The sequence below is a fragment of the Culex pipiens genome, chromosome 2 (genome assembly GCF_016801865.2).
Source record: "Culex pipiens pallens isolate TS chromosome 2, TS_CPP_V2, whole genome shotgun sequence".
In the NCBI taxonomy this organism is placed as follows: domain Eukaryota; kingdom Metazoa; phylum Arthropoda; class Insecta; order Diptera; family Culicidae; genus Culex; species Culex pipiens.
The window spans coordinates 90897352-90916403 of NC_068938.1; the positions used below are offsets into that span (position 1 = coordinate 90897352).

Here is a 19052-nt window from a genome sequence, read left to right on the forward strand (position 1 = left end):
CAAGTTAAAACATTCCGACAATCCGTGAATCTTGCCGTTTCGCGATTTTTTGTTGGTCCCACCAGCTTTCCGGCGATAATTCGTAATCCTGCCGTCACCGGTACAGATTTGGTAAAACAGACCATCCAAATCGTTGCTCCGGAAGTTCGTTAGTTTGAGGTCTTGTACACTCTGGTCACCAGGTTTCAACGGTTTCAAAACCTTCCGGTGGTACCTACCGTTCGGCTTATGTTGACTATGGCAGGTGAGTAAAACCAAAGTTTTATCAAAAATGCCTCAAATTTAAAAATTCGTTCTGCTCTTAGGTTAAACCACATTCAAGAAGTCACAGTCGGAAAAATTTAACTGCTGCCACTGGCTCGACCAGACGCACCTTAAAAATAGTCAATCAGAAACGAACATTTCCTCGGCAAATTCTTCGATGGTGCCAAGTCGCCCGGCGAGCTAACGGGAGTCCGCTTCGAGCTGTAGACTTGGAGCTTTCCGCCCAAGCGGAGGCTAGGTCACTTTCGCTGCTGCTCGTTGCTGGAGGCTGCTTGCGCTTCGCGTACAGCCTCTGCATGTTCGGCTCCAGCGTGGCGTCGCACAGTGACTCCGTTGAGCCTTCTACCACGACGAAGAAGGCGTTTCAAGAGAAACGAGAACGCGAAGCCAATCTGAAGCATAAGCCGGATGTTGCCAAGCAGCACATGTCGCTGCGACACACGAAGCCATCCAAAACTTGCTCCTCGAATGACTATGCCAACTGTCGCTGAGCTGCCAAGAGGCAGTGCATTCGGAAGACAATTTTATGTAAAAAATTAAAATGAATTGTTAAGTACGAATATAAAGCTACAAAAAATACTGAGTTTGTTTATATTTCAGTTTTACAAGCACGCTAAGTAATCCATCATTTTCACAATATTCAAATTCACGACCAGATTGAATTTTATTATTTTACTGTGAACCCTGCAGAGTTCGTGCAAAAGGTTCACATAAGTTTTCATTGCTTTGAAAATTCCTTTTTTCTTGAATGTTCTCCGAAGTATAGCTCTGAACATTGGAAAAGTCATGTCATTGATCGAGATGTAGACCTTATGCTGGATGCTCCTCTACTCCTCCCACAGCTCGGGGTTATTCTTGTAATTTCAGGTCACGTTGAGGCTTCGGATGACCACCCGGGAGGCCGTGCTATCAATTCACACCTGCATGGCTCCTCGCAAGAAAAAAAAACCGTTAAGGAGGAGGTCCAGGTTTCATTACGACCGCAGTTCTGCAAGGGCTGGGACGTATTCGGACTGGCCTACATCTACGTCAGCTTCAACGACACCTTCTTCAACGTTGTGGCGACCCATGCGAAACCGGTCTCCGGCGGCATGAACGTCTAGGCGCATTCATTTGCTTGCCTAGGGAGGAAATGGCACTCCATGCCATGGCTTGTTCGTCGAACAGAGGACGTGATGACATCCTGTCCGATTCGACCCGCCGAAAGGGAGGTCACCGTGGTCCATGTCTGTAGATAGAAAGAGAGTGCCTGTATTTTTGTGGCACTGTGCAAGTTTCGAATTCTTTACTCAGAAGTGTAACGAGAAGCGAGAATTGAGAATGAAATTCCGAACTCAATAATTGGTGACACTTTGTTGTCAAAAAGAAAAACCATTTTGAAACAGGAAAGTGCCCTGAGTACTACGATCTTGTTTACCAAATTAGTACCTGTAACTTGACTGTGGTGGCGCTCGGAGCGCTAAAGGGGTGTCGCCAACTGGATGTATGGAAAAATCCCGAAGTGAGACATCTAGGTAATTAATAATCTAAGACCCAACTAAAACTGTTCAAAAGAAAATGTGACGAACCACCGGGAGTTCAGTGTACACCCTTACCAAAAATCATGATTTTCTGAGTTCAATATCTCACCTTTTCATACGATTTTTTGAGTTCAGGTACTACAACCATAAAAATTATTATATGGGTTGAACTGAAAAATTCGTATTATAAGTGGGATATTGCACTCAGAAAATCATGATTTTCAGTTAGGGTGTAGACTGTATGTGGATCAATCGGACCGCGCACTGGACTTACAATCCAGAGGTCGTTGGTTCGAATCCAACGGCGGGCGCTCTAAAATTCTTTGTGTAAATATGGGTATTCGGCGCCGTCGCTCCGTGCCATACTTTCATACACTTAGGAGCCCAGGGCTGCGAAGTCCTTGTAGATAAAAAGGAAGACACTAGTGGTTGGTGGCCGACAGCTATAAAGTCAACTTCGTTTTTTTTTCGTAGACTGTAGACCGTTACTCAACCGGCAATCGGTCCAACAAATTTCTCACTGGGAACCGTCACCGGTATGCGTTACGAAAAAAAAACCATAACGCCCACCACCTGTCATCGCGCCTTCCCAAACCGACACGTCACTTCAAACGTCAACATTCAGCTGCAGTTCAATTTTCGTTGTCGTCGGTCGGGGCCGCAAATTGCTGCCGGAGAAAATTTAAATTATTTTGTACTTTTCCCCGATTAATCGATAGTCCACCGGAACGACCGGACCACCCCGCCACCATGCGAATCCTGGTGAAAATCGCAATTCTGATTGCAATCTCACTGTGCCTGTTCCACCATGCGGACAGCCAGACCAAGGGCCGAACGGTGAGTGTCGATCGATTGTGTGTTTACTTTATTCTATTTTCCAGTTCGGTGCGGGGCCATTTTTCGCTTCCACGTCTACCAAAATTGCACAACCGCGATGCCGATACTGACTTTGTTTTGGTTTTTCCTTCGCAGGCTCAGCCACTGTCGGAGAAGGTCCAACAGCTGCTGGAGATGAACGCCAAGCGGCCGGTGATGCGGTTCAACGGGAACCGCTTCCGGGACTTTGTCAAATCGGTGCCCCGGAACTACTCGATGGTCATCATGTTTACGGCGATGGCCCCGGCTCGGCAGTGTGTCATCTGTCGACATGCCCACGACGAGTACACGATAGTGGCCAACTCGTACCGATACTCGCAGGTCTACTCGAACAAGCTGTTCTTCGCCATGGTAGACTTTGACGAGGGCTCGGACGTGTTCCAGATGCTGCGTCTGAACACGGCCCCGGTCTTCATTCACTTCCCGGCCAAGGGAAAGCCAAAACCGGCCGACACCATGGACATCCAGCGGGTGGGCGTCTCGGCCGAGGTCATCGGCAAGTGGATTCAGGAGCGGACCGACGTTCAGATCCGCATCTTCCGCCCGCCCAACTACTCCGCCACTGTGGCCATCCTGATGCTGACGGCGTTTGTCGGTGGTTTTCTGTACCTGCGACGCAACAATCTGGACTTTTTGTACAACAAGCAGATGTGGGGCTTCCTGGCCGTTATCTTCTGCTTCGCGATGGTTTCCGGCCAGATGTGGAACCACATCCGCAGCCCACCGTTTGTGCACAAGGGTCAACACGGCATCGCGTACATCCACGGGTCCTCGCAGGGCCAGCTGGTGATCGAGACGTACATCATCATGTTCTTAAACGCCATGATCGTCACCGGTATGATCCTGCTGACCGAGTCGGGCTGGCAAACCGACGCCCGCAAGGGCAAAATCGCCGCCGTGGTCGGACTGGTGCTGGTCGCGGTGTTCTTCTCGCTTATCCTCTCGATCTTCAGATCCAAAGCACAAGGCTATCCCTATAGGTGAGTTTTTGATCGGTTGTATAAACCTGAACGATTGAAATTAACTTTCGTCCAATCTTATTTCTTTTAGCTTCTTATTTAAGTAAACTACACACGAAAACTAGCACTGTTCTCAAATTGATTCGGTTGTGCTCGCGTGTGTGTGTGCAATGGGTTAAGTCCTACGAATCAGCAAGTAATGAATTGACTGTCACCGTAATCACACATTTTTTTCCATCATGTTTCGCGTTGGCGAGTTTACCAAAATCACATTGATTTGTTTTTAGGTGTGACAACTATTAGGGTGCAAAATAATCTGTCCGGTAAATAACTAAACTAAACAATACATTTTCTTGTTCACAACTGTCACGTTTGAGTTTCGAATATTGGATAATGTGTTGCTCTCGAGGTTTGAAAAAAAAAGGAAAAATAAAAAGTGAGGACCTCTCTAGTGTGATGGCTAGGAAAAATAAATAAAAGCTGATTTATGCCGAAAATGTTATTTGTCCGTTACATTTTGTACGTTCCCACATTTCGACGAAATAATTTAAATGGTTACATACATTGTTGGAGAACTATTGCTGATTATTGAATTTGTTACCCTAGATATCTAGAGTTGTTTTTTTTAAGGTCTAATATTTTAATATAAAAGCAAAATAAGATGTTCTAATGATAACAAACGATGAAAAACGTTGCTTTTATTGATACTTGATCATCCAAATTCAATAGAACATTATTTCCGTAATTTTATTTGAGAAAAACAAACATAACTTCTTTTGAAATCACCAACGTCTATATCACTCTGCTGTCACCGAGGGGGGCGCTTTGTTATGATTCGTTTTTCTTCGCCGAATGTACATGGCGCTTTTTTCATGTTGCTTTTTTTTCGTCACGAGGTTCATGTAGTCTTTTATTTGACAGGTTGACAGGGCTATATAAACGGGAACTGCTTATGGCAGATACTTTGAAATGTTACCGTCGAATTGTCCAATGTTAAAAAAAGTGCAACTGAGAAAACACGATTGAAATTTTCCGACCGATTTCTGTGGTTCTACGCTTAATTGTCCCGCGGGTCCCTATTCGTTCTATATGTCCTTATTCGCCCCAGTTATTAGTTTTCCACTCTTATTTGTGTTCCTCTTGCTATACAATAGGTAAACAAGACACTATGCTTCGTAAAACTGATGATAACGTGAAAGAAAATACTTGGTGAGACAATTATGCGTAGAAGCGCAACGATGGGACAAACAGACTTGGTGTTGTTTTTAATAAGTTTCCGAAGAAAGTACTAGATTTTATGTATTTTTCTGAAAGTATACGTCAAAACAAACATAAAAATGCTAAAAAGTCAAAATCGTTTAAAAATGACATGGCACAATTACGCGTAGAACGGCAGTTAACGGATCTGAATATTTATTCAGTTTTCAGTTTTGAGTCATGTAATAAACTTATTTATTGTTTTTTTTTATACTGGATACATTCAATTTTAAATCTAGTGAATCATATTTCAAACTTTTCCCGAGGATATAGACATTGGATGTAACAGAAACGATTATTGGAGCTTGTTCCCGTGCTTGAAGCTGGCTCTCCGCCATTGAATTTTAGATGGCATTTAAACCGTAGAAAGACATTTTTCTTGCCAGTTTTCTAAATTTATACATTATTGGGGGAAAAAAGGTTCGAAATTCAAAGTTTCTGAGATTCAAAAATCCATACACTTTTTTGATTTTTATAGCTTTTTTAATCCAAACAATTAAAAACTCAGATTCAAAAATTATAGAAATCCGAAATTTCTAAATTCAAAATTCAAAATTTCAAAATTCAAGAATTTTAAAAGTCACAATTTAAGCATTTTAAAATTCAAAATTAAAACAATCAAGGGAACTAAAATGTAATTTCTCAATTGTTTAAATTGGTAAAACCATATTTTTTAAAGTTTATGTCGCCCCTCCCCCCTTCAAGATCGGTTCGAAAAATCAGGGGGCAAAAAATTTTTTTTTCAAAAAACTTCAAAATTTTAAAGGAAATAATTAACTAACTAAGAATTATTTAAATAACACCCCCACCCCCATCTCGACCTCGATCAGAGTCGAGGGACATAAACTTCAAAAAATATTTGCAACGGCCTTATTGTTATGGCTTTTCCAAAAAAAGAGGTTTGCAATTGCCTCAACAATCAAGCCTTCGGACACCTAGTTTCGAGTAGGAATCTCGCAATCGAGAACGCCAAGGCAATGCTGTAGAGCGAATAATTCAATTTTTGAGAATTTTCTCAGCTTCTCAATTTCTTTTTTTTTTTCAAAAGTGGGCAAACATGTGCTCTCATTTAAAAAAAAAAATTATAACTGCGAATATTTTCAAATAGTATCCTAAAATGACTATTACTTGAAAACGGTGAATATTTTAAAAATTTCACTAAAGTACTTTTTCATTGCAAATTCGATTTTACATCGAAAAATTAAATTGAAAAATTTTGGCGACAAATATTTCAAAGCTTTTTTGCACAGCCTAGAAATTTCTGAAAAGCTGGCTTTTTTGTTACCTAAAACAACATATAAAAATAAAAAAAATAAAAATAGTGTTTTTTTTTTGTAAATCAAGTTTTAGTGACAAAAAGTGACCGAATCGATCAAAAAATTCCTACAAAAGGTACAGATTTTTGAACTTTCATATAACATTTTTATGGGCAGTAGTCAAATTTGTTTGGAAAATTATATGGACAAACTAATGATGCAAAATGGCTTATTTGGGCATGACAAAGGCACCAAAAAATTTCCAGCCGGATTTAAAAATTCAAAAAAGCAGCGAATGACCAAAATCTCAGAGAATTATTATTTTTATTTTATTTTATTGTTATTTTCAACAGCATTGAAATTAGGAAAAGGGAACGATGGGAAAATTGTGATAGTACTCACTGCTCTCAAGGCTTTTCCAAGGTCCTGTGAAAACTTACAATCCATACCAATTAAAACAAGCGGTTTTACAGTTTAGTACTCTTTATTTGTATCCAATCTCACAATAACGCACGTTCATCTTCGAGCCTGCCGCCTACCGGCAGCTCAGCCTGCTAAACAAAACAAAACAAACAAAAAATCATCGTTTGGCAAAATACATTCCACTATGTGTGTAACGTTACACTTGCTTAAAAAGTAGCTTCTATTAAAATATCATTTGCACTAAAGTTATCCTCGCGTTACTTCCATGCACTAGTGCTGCATTGATAATTGCATCAATCGTGCCCCCCTTCTCCCCCTTCTAAATTTTAGGGTGGGGGCTTTGGCTGTTTTAAAACCGAACTTTTTTTTTGTATTTTGAAAAATAAAGAAATAAATCTGCACTTGTTTGTTTTTTGGTTTGGATGCACATTTTCGATGATGCTTTTTTTAGTCGTCTTTTTTTTTGGGAAGGGTTGTGTGTTTGCTAAACCTACAGACAATTTGTTAAACTAGGATTACTAAAGCTAAAGGAAAAGTTAATCAATCACCAAAAACAGAACGAAATTTCACTATCACTAATGGTTTTTTTTCTTCTTCCTTTTGCAATTATCACTGACAAATATGTTCTACTGCTGCTATGTGTTGGTCTCTAAAATTACCTTATTATTTCAGGAAAAAATGATTGCCTCCAGTTTTTTGTATTCTTTTACACGATTACATTGCAGTTCTTTTTTGTTTGTCTTCAAAACTAATAAATTACCTATAAACAACAGTCTAATACAGTTTCACACTAGTTTTGTTTGCTCTTTCAAAATGTTTCGAAACCACCAGATTTGAACGGGTTTTAATTAGATCTAGGCTCTGATGGACAGAATAGTTCGGTGTTGTTGTTGTAAGTTTTAAAAAGTTTCTATTGCTCAGTTGGGAAAACATGATTACGATGCTAATATCATCAACAACAGTCGCCTCGAAACTTAACATGTTGGTTCGATACTCAATCGGTGTGGCTAATAAAAAGTTATGTTAGTTCATAAATACATGCTACGTAAGTGTACCGAGCACTACCTAGGTGGTAATACTTGGCGTGATAACAAAATTAAAAACTAGACGACAGAGAAGAAAAAAAGAAACGAACCGAAAAAGACGGGAAAACTTTGTGATTCACTGTGTGTTACAGGTTACAGGCGGCTTTCGTGGTGGATATGTCACGAGAGGGATCCTCCCTTTACTTGGCCGTTCCGTTGGTGACACCCTTCTTCTGCGCCTGCAGTGCCCGGTGCTGCTCAAACAGCTGCTTCATGTCGTCCAAGGCTCGCGCAATCTGCTGGGCGAACCGCTCTGAGCTCTGTTTTTTTTTGGGTTGAGAGAGAGAGAATTATTAGATTTTTTGTTAAATCGAACTGAGCATGAGCATGAGCATGGTTGACTGCCAATGAGCTGCTACTCCGTTATTGACGGCAAATTGACGGATCAGCTGAAGTTACACAATGAACCAACAGATGAATAGTGGGAGCTAATCATCCTCACTGTATAACCCCTGAAGATCTCTGCTTCAAGTCAATACCGGCGCCCCCCCAAGGAGATGCAGTTCAACAAAGGTAGGAATGTTAGTCCGATAGTTGAAGTTGCAGATTCATCAGACATAAAGTTTGTCGCTCTATACCTGTTGACTAGAGGGTGACGATTCTCGAGATTTTCAATTTCCCGGGAATCGAGAGTTGAATTTGGCCATTTCCCGGGAATTCCCGGGACCCGGGAGTTTTTTTTTACTATGCCAATAGTGGCATAATTTAAAAAGAAAAGTATAAAATTTGTTACTCATTCGTTAAATTAAGTATCCTCATAATTTAGAGGAACTATAAAGTTTACTTTAATAGTTTAAAATGTTTACGAATCATAATTCGCACTGAGTGATTTTTCAAATGTTTATTAAATTTTTGTGAAGTAAAAACATTGCTAATATATAATTTCACAGTATCGAGATTCTTGCAATATGATAAATAACGACTCAAAACAACAATTTAAACTTTTTTCATCATTTTTAAGGTCAACTTTAAATTTTAATTTAAGATATACATATTTACAGTTATCAGGAAAACTGGAGTGTTTACAATTGGCGAACCTTAACTTTACAAAGATTACCGCTCCAGAGTTTTTTTTTTACAAAATATAATTAATATTGAGGTTGATGTGAAACATAAAATGGCCTTTTACACAAAAAAAAAAAAAGAAATTACCTTGATACAGCGAAATTACCTTAGGTACTAAGAATTAAAAAAAATATATAAGCATTGCTATGCTCGAGAAAAGATATGGAATTTGAACTTATCATGAAAAAGCTATAACCTTTTAGAAATAATAAATAAAAAAAAATATTTCTAGAGTTTTTTTATAACGTCCTATAAACATATGAAACCCAATATCTTATAGGACAGTTAAAAAACACTGGATTTATAAAAAAAAAAAACATTAAATTTCATTTCTGGGGTGTAACTGCAAAGTATGTTTTAAGGTAAATTTTGGGGTCCAAATTTTTTTTGTCTTCTCTCGATTATAATTATTGGAATTTTTGACAAGTTAAAATTAAAAAAAAAATATGAATAGAAAGATTAGAGAAACACTGGCTTATTCGAACTTGAACATCGAACATTAAACATCCAATGTTCCAAACAATTTTGAATTTTTCAAATAATTCTTGATTAGTTTATATAATTTTGCTTCAATAGTTTAAGTTTAAAATTTCCCGGGAGTCTCGACCGAATTTCCCGGGAATCGAGAGGTCCAAAAATGATCGATTTCCCGAGAATTTTTTCCCGGGAATTTCCGCTCGTCACCCTCTACTGTTGACACCGCATGAGACCGTTGAATCCACAGCATCTCCTTCAAGCATCACGGGAAGTGGGGGAATTGTGTTAGTAGGGGAAGGAAAGGGAAGGTCAGGATTCATCTTGGTAGATGATATGACCAGAAAGTGAAACAATCGTTGCCTTCCGAGCTACGACGCTATGAGAAGGACTTATCAATCGCGTATTTTTACTTCTTACCGCCGGCGTGCCATCCAAGCAACGATGCTTTGGGAAGGGCTTTCAAACCGAATTGAAATTTGAATTCTAGATTAAATTTTCAAAACAACCTATCCCTCATGGGTTTCCTATGCAGATAGGGCCTTTTGAAAATTTAATCGAGAATTGACGTATTATTCGGTGACGTACAATTTAAAAATTGTTTGTAGATTGTTTGTTAAATCGAACTATTTAAAAAGATGTTTTTAATTTTATTTTGTAAAGCTTAGTGTATATTTTTTGCAGAAAATAATTTTTACATCATATTCGAGATCTCCATTCCCCATTTTAGTTCAAATTGGGGGTTGGTTGTCTGTTACCTAATGACCGATTCTTTCTTGACGGGACAATGTTTGTACGCATATGTTTTCAGTTTTATGCTGATAACTTTAAAATCTGTGGGAAAAGGTACCAATATTTCTAGACTTTTATTTGAAAAGGTCCTATAAACTATTATCTTTCATATGTTTATAGGACCTGTCAAAAAAAAAAAAAAAAAAACTCTAGATTTATACTAATTTGGAAAGTACATTAAATTTCCAATAAGAACCACTCCAGCAAATATTTCGAGCCAAACATTTCATTAGGGCATAAAACCAAAACGTAAACATTCGGGATTATTCCACTATTCCATTCATTAGTACACTCCCTACATGCCCTCCAAGAATCAGATTGATAACAACGGAATCTACGTAACATCTTATAATGTGGCCCTCTTAAACCTTGCGGTTTCGTCAACGGATCCACAGGTGTGTATTCGTTTGCGACAAGACTCCGCCTCCCGGGTCTCCTAAGTGTGAAGGTATGGCACGGGGAGAGGGCTATATTTACACTTAGAATTTTTGCGTCTGCCTCGGGATTCGAACCGGCAACCTCTGGATTGTGAGTCCAGTGCGCGGTCCGATTGATCCACACAGGATATTCGAAACTTCGGATAATCGAGGCTTCGGATAATCGAGTCTGGACTGTAATTGGGTCCAAAAATTAAGCTTAAATTTGTGATATTATTGTTCACAACGATAAACTGCCGTTCTACGCATAATTGTCCCATGTTCAAAAAAGTGCAACTGAGAAAAACGCGATTGAAATTTTTCGACCGATTTCTGTGTTTCTACGCATAATTGTCCCGTGGGTTCCTATTTGCCCTATATGTCCCTAATCACCCCAGTTAGCAGTTTATCACCTTTATTCGTGATTCTCTTGCTTTACAAAAGGTAAACAAGACATAATGTTTAGTTAAACTAATGATTCCGTGTAAGAAAATACTTGGTGGGACAATTATGCGTAGAAGTTTAACGATGGGACAAACAGACTTGGTGCTGTTTTTAATGAGTTTCCGAACAAAGTACCAGATTTTATGTGTTTTTCTTAAAGTACACATCAAACTAAACTAAAAAATGTCATAAAGTCAAAATCGACCAAAACTGACATGGGACAATTATGCGTAGAACGGCAGTAAAGCTTATTTTTCTAAGTACAATGACCCTTTGAACGACCGCCAAGGATTTAAAATTGATTTTTAATTAAATTTTTAAAATTCCCTTCACGGCCCTTCTTGGCAGAAAAGCTCCTACTTGACAGCTCGTTCCAAGGGGACCATAGTTGATCCATCGAAAAAATGTTGTCTTGTCAATATTTTTTTTTTGCACAAAAATGAAAAAAAAAAACGTTATTAGAAATGGTATTTAATCGTTTTTTTTACCGTTGTACATAAAAAATGACAAAGGGCTTTACTACCCAATTTAACCCCAACATTTAAGTACACCGTCTGGAAAAAATAACGCTTTGTACTAGAAAAAGGGAGTCGTGCCCACCATTCGGGCGGAATCAACTGATGAAAACGACCCCAGACAGGCGATGAAAAAGGAATTAGCCAGCAGGAAGTGGGTTTATTGGAGAAAGAATGGCTGGACCAGGGTTGCCATGTTGCCAGATAAAACAAAAGATGCCAGATTTTTCAAGTGTCAGCCAGAATAAAATCATCCTACTCTGTGCCAGATATTTACAGATTTTTGACTTTATGCCAATTTTGAACAACTTTTTGATTAAATTAGATTTAGTTGAATTTTTTTAAAAATAATGTGTGTTTTCTAAAAAAAAAAAGAAGTAAATTCTACATTTTAGAGGCCATAAAATGACTCTGTGCTCGACGACGATTTTACTGGCAATGGTTCTAGTAATTCCGAGAATAATCACAAAAGGTTCGTTAGCTAAAAAATATTATGAAAATATTAAAAGAAAAAGAAAATCAGCAAACCACATTTGCTTTTTACAATGATTTCCCAAATGTTCGATTAAAATACTTGCTGCTTCTGGCGAACAGTAAAATGAGTCCGCTTTGACAGTTCAAAACGGTTCCGCTTTTGAGCCGTCCTATTCACCCCCCAGGTTAAAACGAAGTAACAAAACATCATGTTTGACTACTTTTTGAGGTTCTGGAAAAGTCGTTGAAAGGCGGGAATTTGAAAATGGCATTTGAGTAGCCACCCTGTAATGCATTTCTCTATTGGTATGTTCGTTTGAAGAGCCGATGCGGCACTGAGTGCCGCACTCGTCGGTGCCAGTTTTGGTTCAATCGAACGTCATTTGTCAGTGCGCGTGGAACTCGCATGAAACTGAAAAAATATCGAGTGCGGCACTAGAGTTTCAGTTCCAAGATGGCGGCGAAACTCGTGCGGAACTAGCGCGAGTTTCTTCAAAGAAACACTTTGACAGCTCTGAGTGCGGCACTCAGTGTGGAGCTAGCCATCAAACGAACGTACCATATATTTCATCACCGCCATATTGGGTTTAAAATTGGACTGCACTCAAACATTTAACAAAAAAAGGTCCAATACGCATCTCTTAGGTCAAGTAATGGCTTTACGAACAGCAGAACAAAGGAGAGGAAACTACTTCTTGGGGCTTTTCTTCACCCTCTCTGACTTGTTTTCTCTGCCGCTGCTGCCCATTTGAAATTTTTCTTGACCGGTTTCTTCGGAAGTGCGTATACCGCTAAAGAATGTATTTTGTTAAGGTGAAACGGGACGCCAGATCTTGGACAACTTCTGATCAACTTAAATCAATTTCAGGTTGGTTGCTTGTTTCAATCAATTTACTGCCGTTGGGGTAAATTGGGATCTACGGGACAATAATGCGTAGAATCACAAAAAACGGTGGAAAAAATTCAATCGCGTTTTTCTCAGTTGCACTTTTTTGAACATGGGACAATTATGCGTAGAACGCCAGTTTAAGGCTCATACTTTAACTCGACAATAAAAAATAAGACGGCGAAAAGAAAAAAATTCGGAAAAATATGGTATTTGAGTATTTTGAGTATTTATATTTTGAAACTTAATTTGGTTAGATTATGTCAATTTCAGAAATATATATTAAAAATTAGTTATTGTCCTTTATCGTCGATAATATTATCGCCGATAGAGTTATTGAAATAACAATAACGAAGGATTATCATTATCCAATCAACGATAACGATGGATTATCGTTATGAAACTTCTATAATTTTGTCGTTAACAACCTTGGTAGAAATTTTGTTAAGGGTTTCCATATTTGTAAAATAAATTGAATTTTTATAAATGCCAGCCCAGTTAACATTATAAAATGAGTTCCAGAAGTGATTTTCCCCTGGGCCTTGTAAAGTCAAGGGGCATGATTTGATCCTAGTGCATTAGTTAAAATTTGGGTATACATTCTTTTTTACAAGCACTATGGACACCGCTTCATGCTACGAGAACTCGCTTTGTCGCAGCCCCAGGGGCTTAAGCGTTGACCGATAAGCTGTCTTCGTGAACTAGGTAGTTCTCCGATAGTGAAAATATCACAATTGCACAAGACACCGCTGCTTCTGTGACTTTTTCACTATCACAATGTGGGATTTAAGTGGGACTTTAGGATAGTACAATTGATTTGTTGCTTAGCACTAGCATTTAAAATAAATCTGTATCTTTTCCAAATCTATTTGATGATAAATTTAGTTGCAATTGTTAAGTTAGAGTAATGCTGTCAATAAACTTTGATAGATGTAGAATACTAGGCATTCTTTTATGTCAAATTGTCCATAGAGTCTCGATCAATCAATAATGTAATGATATCGGACAAAATTCGTTGATCTGTTGAACTAACGGTTTTCGGATTATGGTTGTATTGACCATTGTTGCGAATCGAGGAACTACGGATCTTTTGACGTAAATGATCATTTCTTTTTAAAATCGCGATTTCTATCCTATTTGTACATTAGTTCACAATTTTGTATTGTTTTTTTTATAGAAGTAGTACTGCAACAGTTAAAGGAACGTTTAGTTTTGAACATTAAGTTTAGAGGATTTTAGATTAAAATTTAGATTTTCAATCCAAAGTAGTTAGCAAATGAATATTTGACTTAAATGAATAATTGAATAAGTTGGACTTATCAATAACACACAACTGTGCATTTATTCTAGAGTCAGATCCATACAGCGTCAGTGTTTATTTGGTCGAAGTGTACTAATTCATTGGCAGATCTGATTCTAGTTGTAATGTACGACAAGACTACTGACGGACGTGACAGGACGAGGGCCCAGTTTAGAGGTTTCAACATCAACAATGTGCGGCTGGACCACCCTCCAAAAAAAAAAAAAAAAAAAAAAAATGAGTTCCAGAAGTGATTTTCATTTTAATTCTTATCCGGCCTTGAACATTTTTATAAATATAATTTAAAAGTTTTAAAAAAAGCTAAGTTAGACTCAAGATTAAACTCACCGTCGAACCGCACGTCTTCTTGGACGAGATGTGGAAAAAGATGAGGTCCTCGCCGGCCACGATGTACGATACGCCGTACCCGTCGTCGGCGACCGGTCCGAAGCCACCGCCGGCGCTGATGCAGTTCGGGTGCTTCTTGAGATCCATCTTGGCGGTTTGGCCGTGCGGGGTTTGACTAGTGGACAGCCGCCACGGTTCGCTCAGCACCTCCTTCAGGAAGGGCGAATCCACCTCCAGGTACTTGGACACGACGTACAGACAGAACAGGTGCCGATCGATGCCGTTGCCGCACATGGCGTCCTGATAGCCCAACTGGTGCCGCTCGCACGCTTCGTTCAGCAGCTTGACGCGCTCCTCGGCGCCCACGCTCGCGTCGTTCATCGCCTTAACCCAGGCCGACGACTCGATCGTACAGGGACGCACGGTTTCGGTACGACCCTCGCGGAACAACCGCGTCATCGACGCTTCGTACGTGAGCGAGAACTTGCCCGCGTCCCGGTAGTAGGCCAACTGCAGCGCCATCTGGAGGAACGCATCCGGCGACAGGCGACACTTCTTCATCAGTCCCTTGCCGTACGCGTCGTGCACGAAGATGCGCAGGTCGACGTCCTAAATCAACCAAAACTCATATTACTCAACTTGTTACAGATGTTTGTCAAATTAACTTACATTCAACAGCTGCTGGGCGCCCAGGTGAGCCTCCTGGATGGCGTCCAGCGCGACCGGATTGTCCAGGTCGAACGCCAATCGCTTCGGCTTTGGTGGTTCAAACTCAGGAATTCCCAGGGTGTTGCCGTTCTCGTCGTATCTGTATCATTTTGGGAAAGATAATTTTGTTTTAACGGGGTTTCACTTTTGTGTACTCCTACAGATCGTGCATTTGTTTGAACATTTGAGACACTACGCGTGCAGTATAGGCAAACAAGCAGTTTTAGTTTTTTTTTGCTGGATACTTAATTAGTAACGGTTAAAGTTAGCGAACAAACGAAGGCATGCGAAATAACTGTCAAGTTACAACTAAAACTCAAAAAGAGAACTAAAAAAATTAACATATTTCAATAAATAACAAAAATCCAGTAGCATAAGTGTCATTCTCCGCTAACACACACATCAGTTGTCCCGACCCGTGAACTCTGTTTTCAGTGATAATTTTGGTCCCTGATCATAAATCACGCCGTTGCAAATATTTTTCAAAATTTATGTCGTCGTACAAATCAAGCTTAAAATGGCAATGCATTGTATAAAAGCAGGGGTCCTCATTGCTCCAAAAATACTCATTCACTCGCGATCACAAATCGAACGCGACGAAAAACTGCTCTAACCGATTCCTACCGTTTATCACTTCCACACCAAAGCAAAGCAATCCACTTTAACGACCCCCGGGTCTTTTGTGGGCTCTGTTGCAAGTTTCTGCTCATTTCTAGGCGTCCGAAGGTTATGTGTGGTGAGTCACCCAAAACCTCTTTTACGCAAATGGACCGACGTTTTACTTCCCCATCCGATAGAAGGCGTGATCAGGCAAATCTCGTCTCGAAAAATGCCACCGGGTCCGTCTGGGATTGAACCCAGGCCATACTGGGATTTAGAGGCTACCACGCTAACCACTAAACCACCGGACCCGCCACTTCCACACCAATCGCTACTGAATACTCTCGCTTCGCTCTCCCTATCACTCCAATCGGGTAGAACAGCGAATTAGGTTTTACAGCGTGACGTCACGAGCGCACACGCACACACATTTTTACTTAGACACACGTGCAAAAAATGTAAACAGTGCAGCCGAACTGTCAAATTTCTAACCTAAAAATCGAGTCGGCGTAAAACCTAATTATGTTTTACGCCGTGACGTCATTTGACAGCTCGTGTGCACTGTTTACATGGTCCATGTAAACAGTGCACCTTTTTCTAACCTCCAAATCGAGTCGGCGTAGTATCTAATGGCTCAGAGAGACCGATTGCGTTCTACCGCTCAAAGCTGACTCGAAATAATCGGCGATCGGATTTGTTTTGATCATTTATTTAACTGCTTAAAATCAATGTTATCAAAAATGTGTTGCAACTTTGTTGATAACACAACATAAAAGACACATTTGACAGCAATTTCCACCTTGCTAAATATAAATTTACGGCAAACTGTGGTAGTGCAGGCCAAGTGAGCGCATCGCAGTTATATTGTTAGACTTTCTCCTCTCTGAACATATTCGATTGTGACTCTGGTCGACGGACGGAGTAGGCAATGAATTTAAAGAAGTAATTGTTTCGCTATGTGACGCGGTTTGCCAAGGCGCTGGCAGCTAGTGGGTCGTGTTCACTCGCGAATGGTTGTGCGTTCCAGTCATAGATTCGTTCGAGTGAGTCATTTCTGATCTTTTAACCGAAAATCAGGACCCCTGTATAAAAGTATGCTGTATTTTAAAATTCAAATTTAAATTCAGTTCGGAAATGAATTAAAAATTCAATAGATTATCAAGGAAATTAAGTTTTTTTTTAAATACAAAAAATAAATACGAGTAAAACGATATTGAATGATACTGAGCTAGATAGAAAAGTGTTCAAAGTTTAGGAGCTTTCAACTGATTTTGAATAGGTTCAATAGTTAGTTGACAATTATAAAAATGTTTATAAATGGAATAATTTGAATACTCAATAAGTGTAAGATATTCTTTCAAGGAGGTATTAGACTATGACAAACAAACTCGCACATCTTCGTGTTTGCCAGTTTGCCAAATACGCAAACTTGAACAGATACAATCCGTTTCTTAATTACATATTTTAATGTTAATTGAAATTTTATTAATGTCACCCTGGTTTACGGTAGTAAAAATAGGATAAAATTTCTGTGCAGCGGAAGAGCTGACTCGTCGGCACTTTGACGCTCGATTACAGCTGAGCTTTTGTATTTTTTTATCCGACTGAAACTTTTTTGGTGCCTTTGGTATGCCCAAAGAAGCCATTTTGCATCATTAGTTTGTCCATATATTTTTCCATACAAATTTAACAGCTGTCCATACGAAATTTCGAAAATCTTTACCTTTTGAAGGATTTTTTTGATCGATTTGGTGTCTTCGGCGAAGTTGTAGGTATGGATATGGACTACACTGAAAAAAAAACGATACACGGTAAAAAAATCGGTGATTCTTAATTTCACTTTTTGTCACTAAAACTTGATTTGCAAAAAAAATACTATTTTTATTTTTTTTAATTTTCTGATATGTTTTAAAGGACATCAAATGCCAACTTTTCAGAAATTTCCAGAAAGGGCGAAAAATCTTTGACCGAGTTAAGATTTTTTGAATCAATACAGTTTTTTTTTCAAAAAATCGAAATATTGGTCGCAAAAATTTTTCAACTTCATTTTTCGATGTAAAATCGAATCTGCAATCAAAAAGAACATTAGTGATTTTTTGCTAAAGTGCACCATTTTCAAGTAAAAGCCATTTTCCGGTAACTTTTTTGAAAATAGTCACAGTTATTCATTTTTTTAAATTAGTGCCCATGTTTGCCCAGTTTTGAAAAAAATATTTTTTCAAAGCTGAGAAAATTCTCTATATTTTGCTTTTTTGAACTTTGTTGATACGACCCTTAGTTGTTGAGATACTGCCATGCAAAGGTTAAAAAACAGGAAAATTAATGTTTTCTAAGTCTCACCCAAACAACCCACAATTTTCTAATGTCGATATCTCAGCAACTAATGAACCGATTTAAAATGTTAAAATATGAAACATTCGTAAAATTTTCCGTTTTTTTCGAAAACATTATTTTCAAAAATTTAAAATCAAGACCAACATTTCAAAAGGGCGTAATATTTGAAATGTTAGTCTTTATTTTAAATTTTTGAAAATATTGTTTTTAAAAGTTTCAGCCGGATTCAAAAATACAAAAATTAAAATTAAAGAAAAAAGACCGATTACGTAGAGAACTGCTCAGCTTTGTTAAAGCAGAATTGTCCGCCTAAGTAAAATGTACCGGAAACCTTACAAAAACATACAAATTTATGAATTCAGTGTAGTAGGCTTATGCTTTGGAATGTACACTTCAATGTTATATACTTGGTTGATGATAAAGACGACTTTAAACTATGTTTTTGCAATTCCGTCGTGAAACTACTTAATTTTCCTGTCATTCTTGAACGACGAAACAGCCTACTTTTCTGTACCAAAAATAACAGAATCGAATAGTAACTCTTTTTAAAACAAATGCTGAAAACTTCTACTTTTCAGCACTGAAATACTTACTTACTTTAGTAGAACTTTTCAGCTCTTGTTAGGAAAAGTTATACTTTTCATCATTATCTCAATGCTTGGACATTTGACTTACAATTCCATTCAAAGGGCGTTTTTCAGAATTGCAAAAAAAATTGTATGGAACTCTTTGCAAAACTTGTTGCATAAACTACTATTGAAGCACTTCAAAAAATGTGTTTTTTCGACTAACTTTCCAGGGTGCGGGGCAGAATGGGCCACCTTAGAATACAAGCCAATTCGTTTAATAGAAAAGAAAGGACTTAAGGGACCTTTCCAACATAGTTTCCATGAAGTTTGATCACTTTTATAAAAACGTTACTTAATCCACCCTTAGGTGGTTGGTGCCTTCCTCACATTTAAAAGGTAATGCTATCCAAAATAGGGCGGACCTTTAAGTGTTCTATCAATTTGACTCATTATTTTTTCATTCAGATTGGGTAGTCAGATCTTCATA

General features: G+C 38.6%; 2 protein-coding genes across 5 annotated transcripts in view; one reads left to right on the forward strand and one right to left on the reverse strand.

Annotated features, from left to right (window-relative positions):
- Window positions 1-2396: 2396 nt before the first annotated feature.
- On the forward strand, window positions 2397-3988 carry LOC120416323 (tumor suppressor candidate 3). The gene is made up of 3 exons (XM_039578045.2): window positions 2397-2621; window positions 2757-3640; window positions 3711-3988. The coding sequence occupies exons 1-3, from the start codon at window positions 2535-2537 to the stop codon at window positions 3724-3726; spliced, it is 987 nt and encodes a 328-aa protein (XP_039433979.1). The 5' UTR covers window positions 2397-2534; the 3' UTR covers window positions 3727-3988.
- Window positions 3989-7259: 3271 nt separating this feature from the next.
- Window positions 7260-19052, reverse strand: part of LOC120416296 (carnitine O-palmitoyltransferase 1, liver isoform) — a 59811-nt gene continuing 48018 nt past the window's right edge. For all 4 annotated transcript variants that reach the window (XM_039578013.2, XM_039578015.2, XM_052706969.1 and 1 more), the window contains exons 7-9: window positions 15024-15162; window positions 14355-14963; window positions 7260-7900 (exon numbers count right to left, since the gene is read on the reverse strand). In XM_039578013.2, coding sequence (XP_039433947.1) covers window positions 7781-7900; window positions 14355-14963; window positions 15024-15162 — 868 coding nt within the window. In that variant the 3' untranslated portion in view covers window positions 7260-7780. The remainder of the gene's footprint in view (window positions 7901-14354; window positions 14964-15023; window positions 15163-19052) is intronic.

Excerpts from the sequence above, each read along its gene's own strand:
- LOC120416323 (XM_039578045.2), top strand. The coding sequence starts at position 2,535 with ATGCGAATCCTGGTGAAAATCGCAATTCTGATTGCAATCTCACTGTGC. Across the intron at positions 2,622-2,756 it reads GCCAGACCAAGGGCCGAACG|GCTCAGCCACTGTCGGAGAA; the intron begins GTGAGTGTCGAT and ends TTTCCTTCGCAG.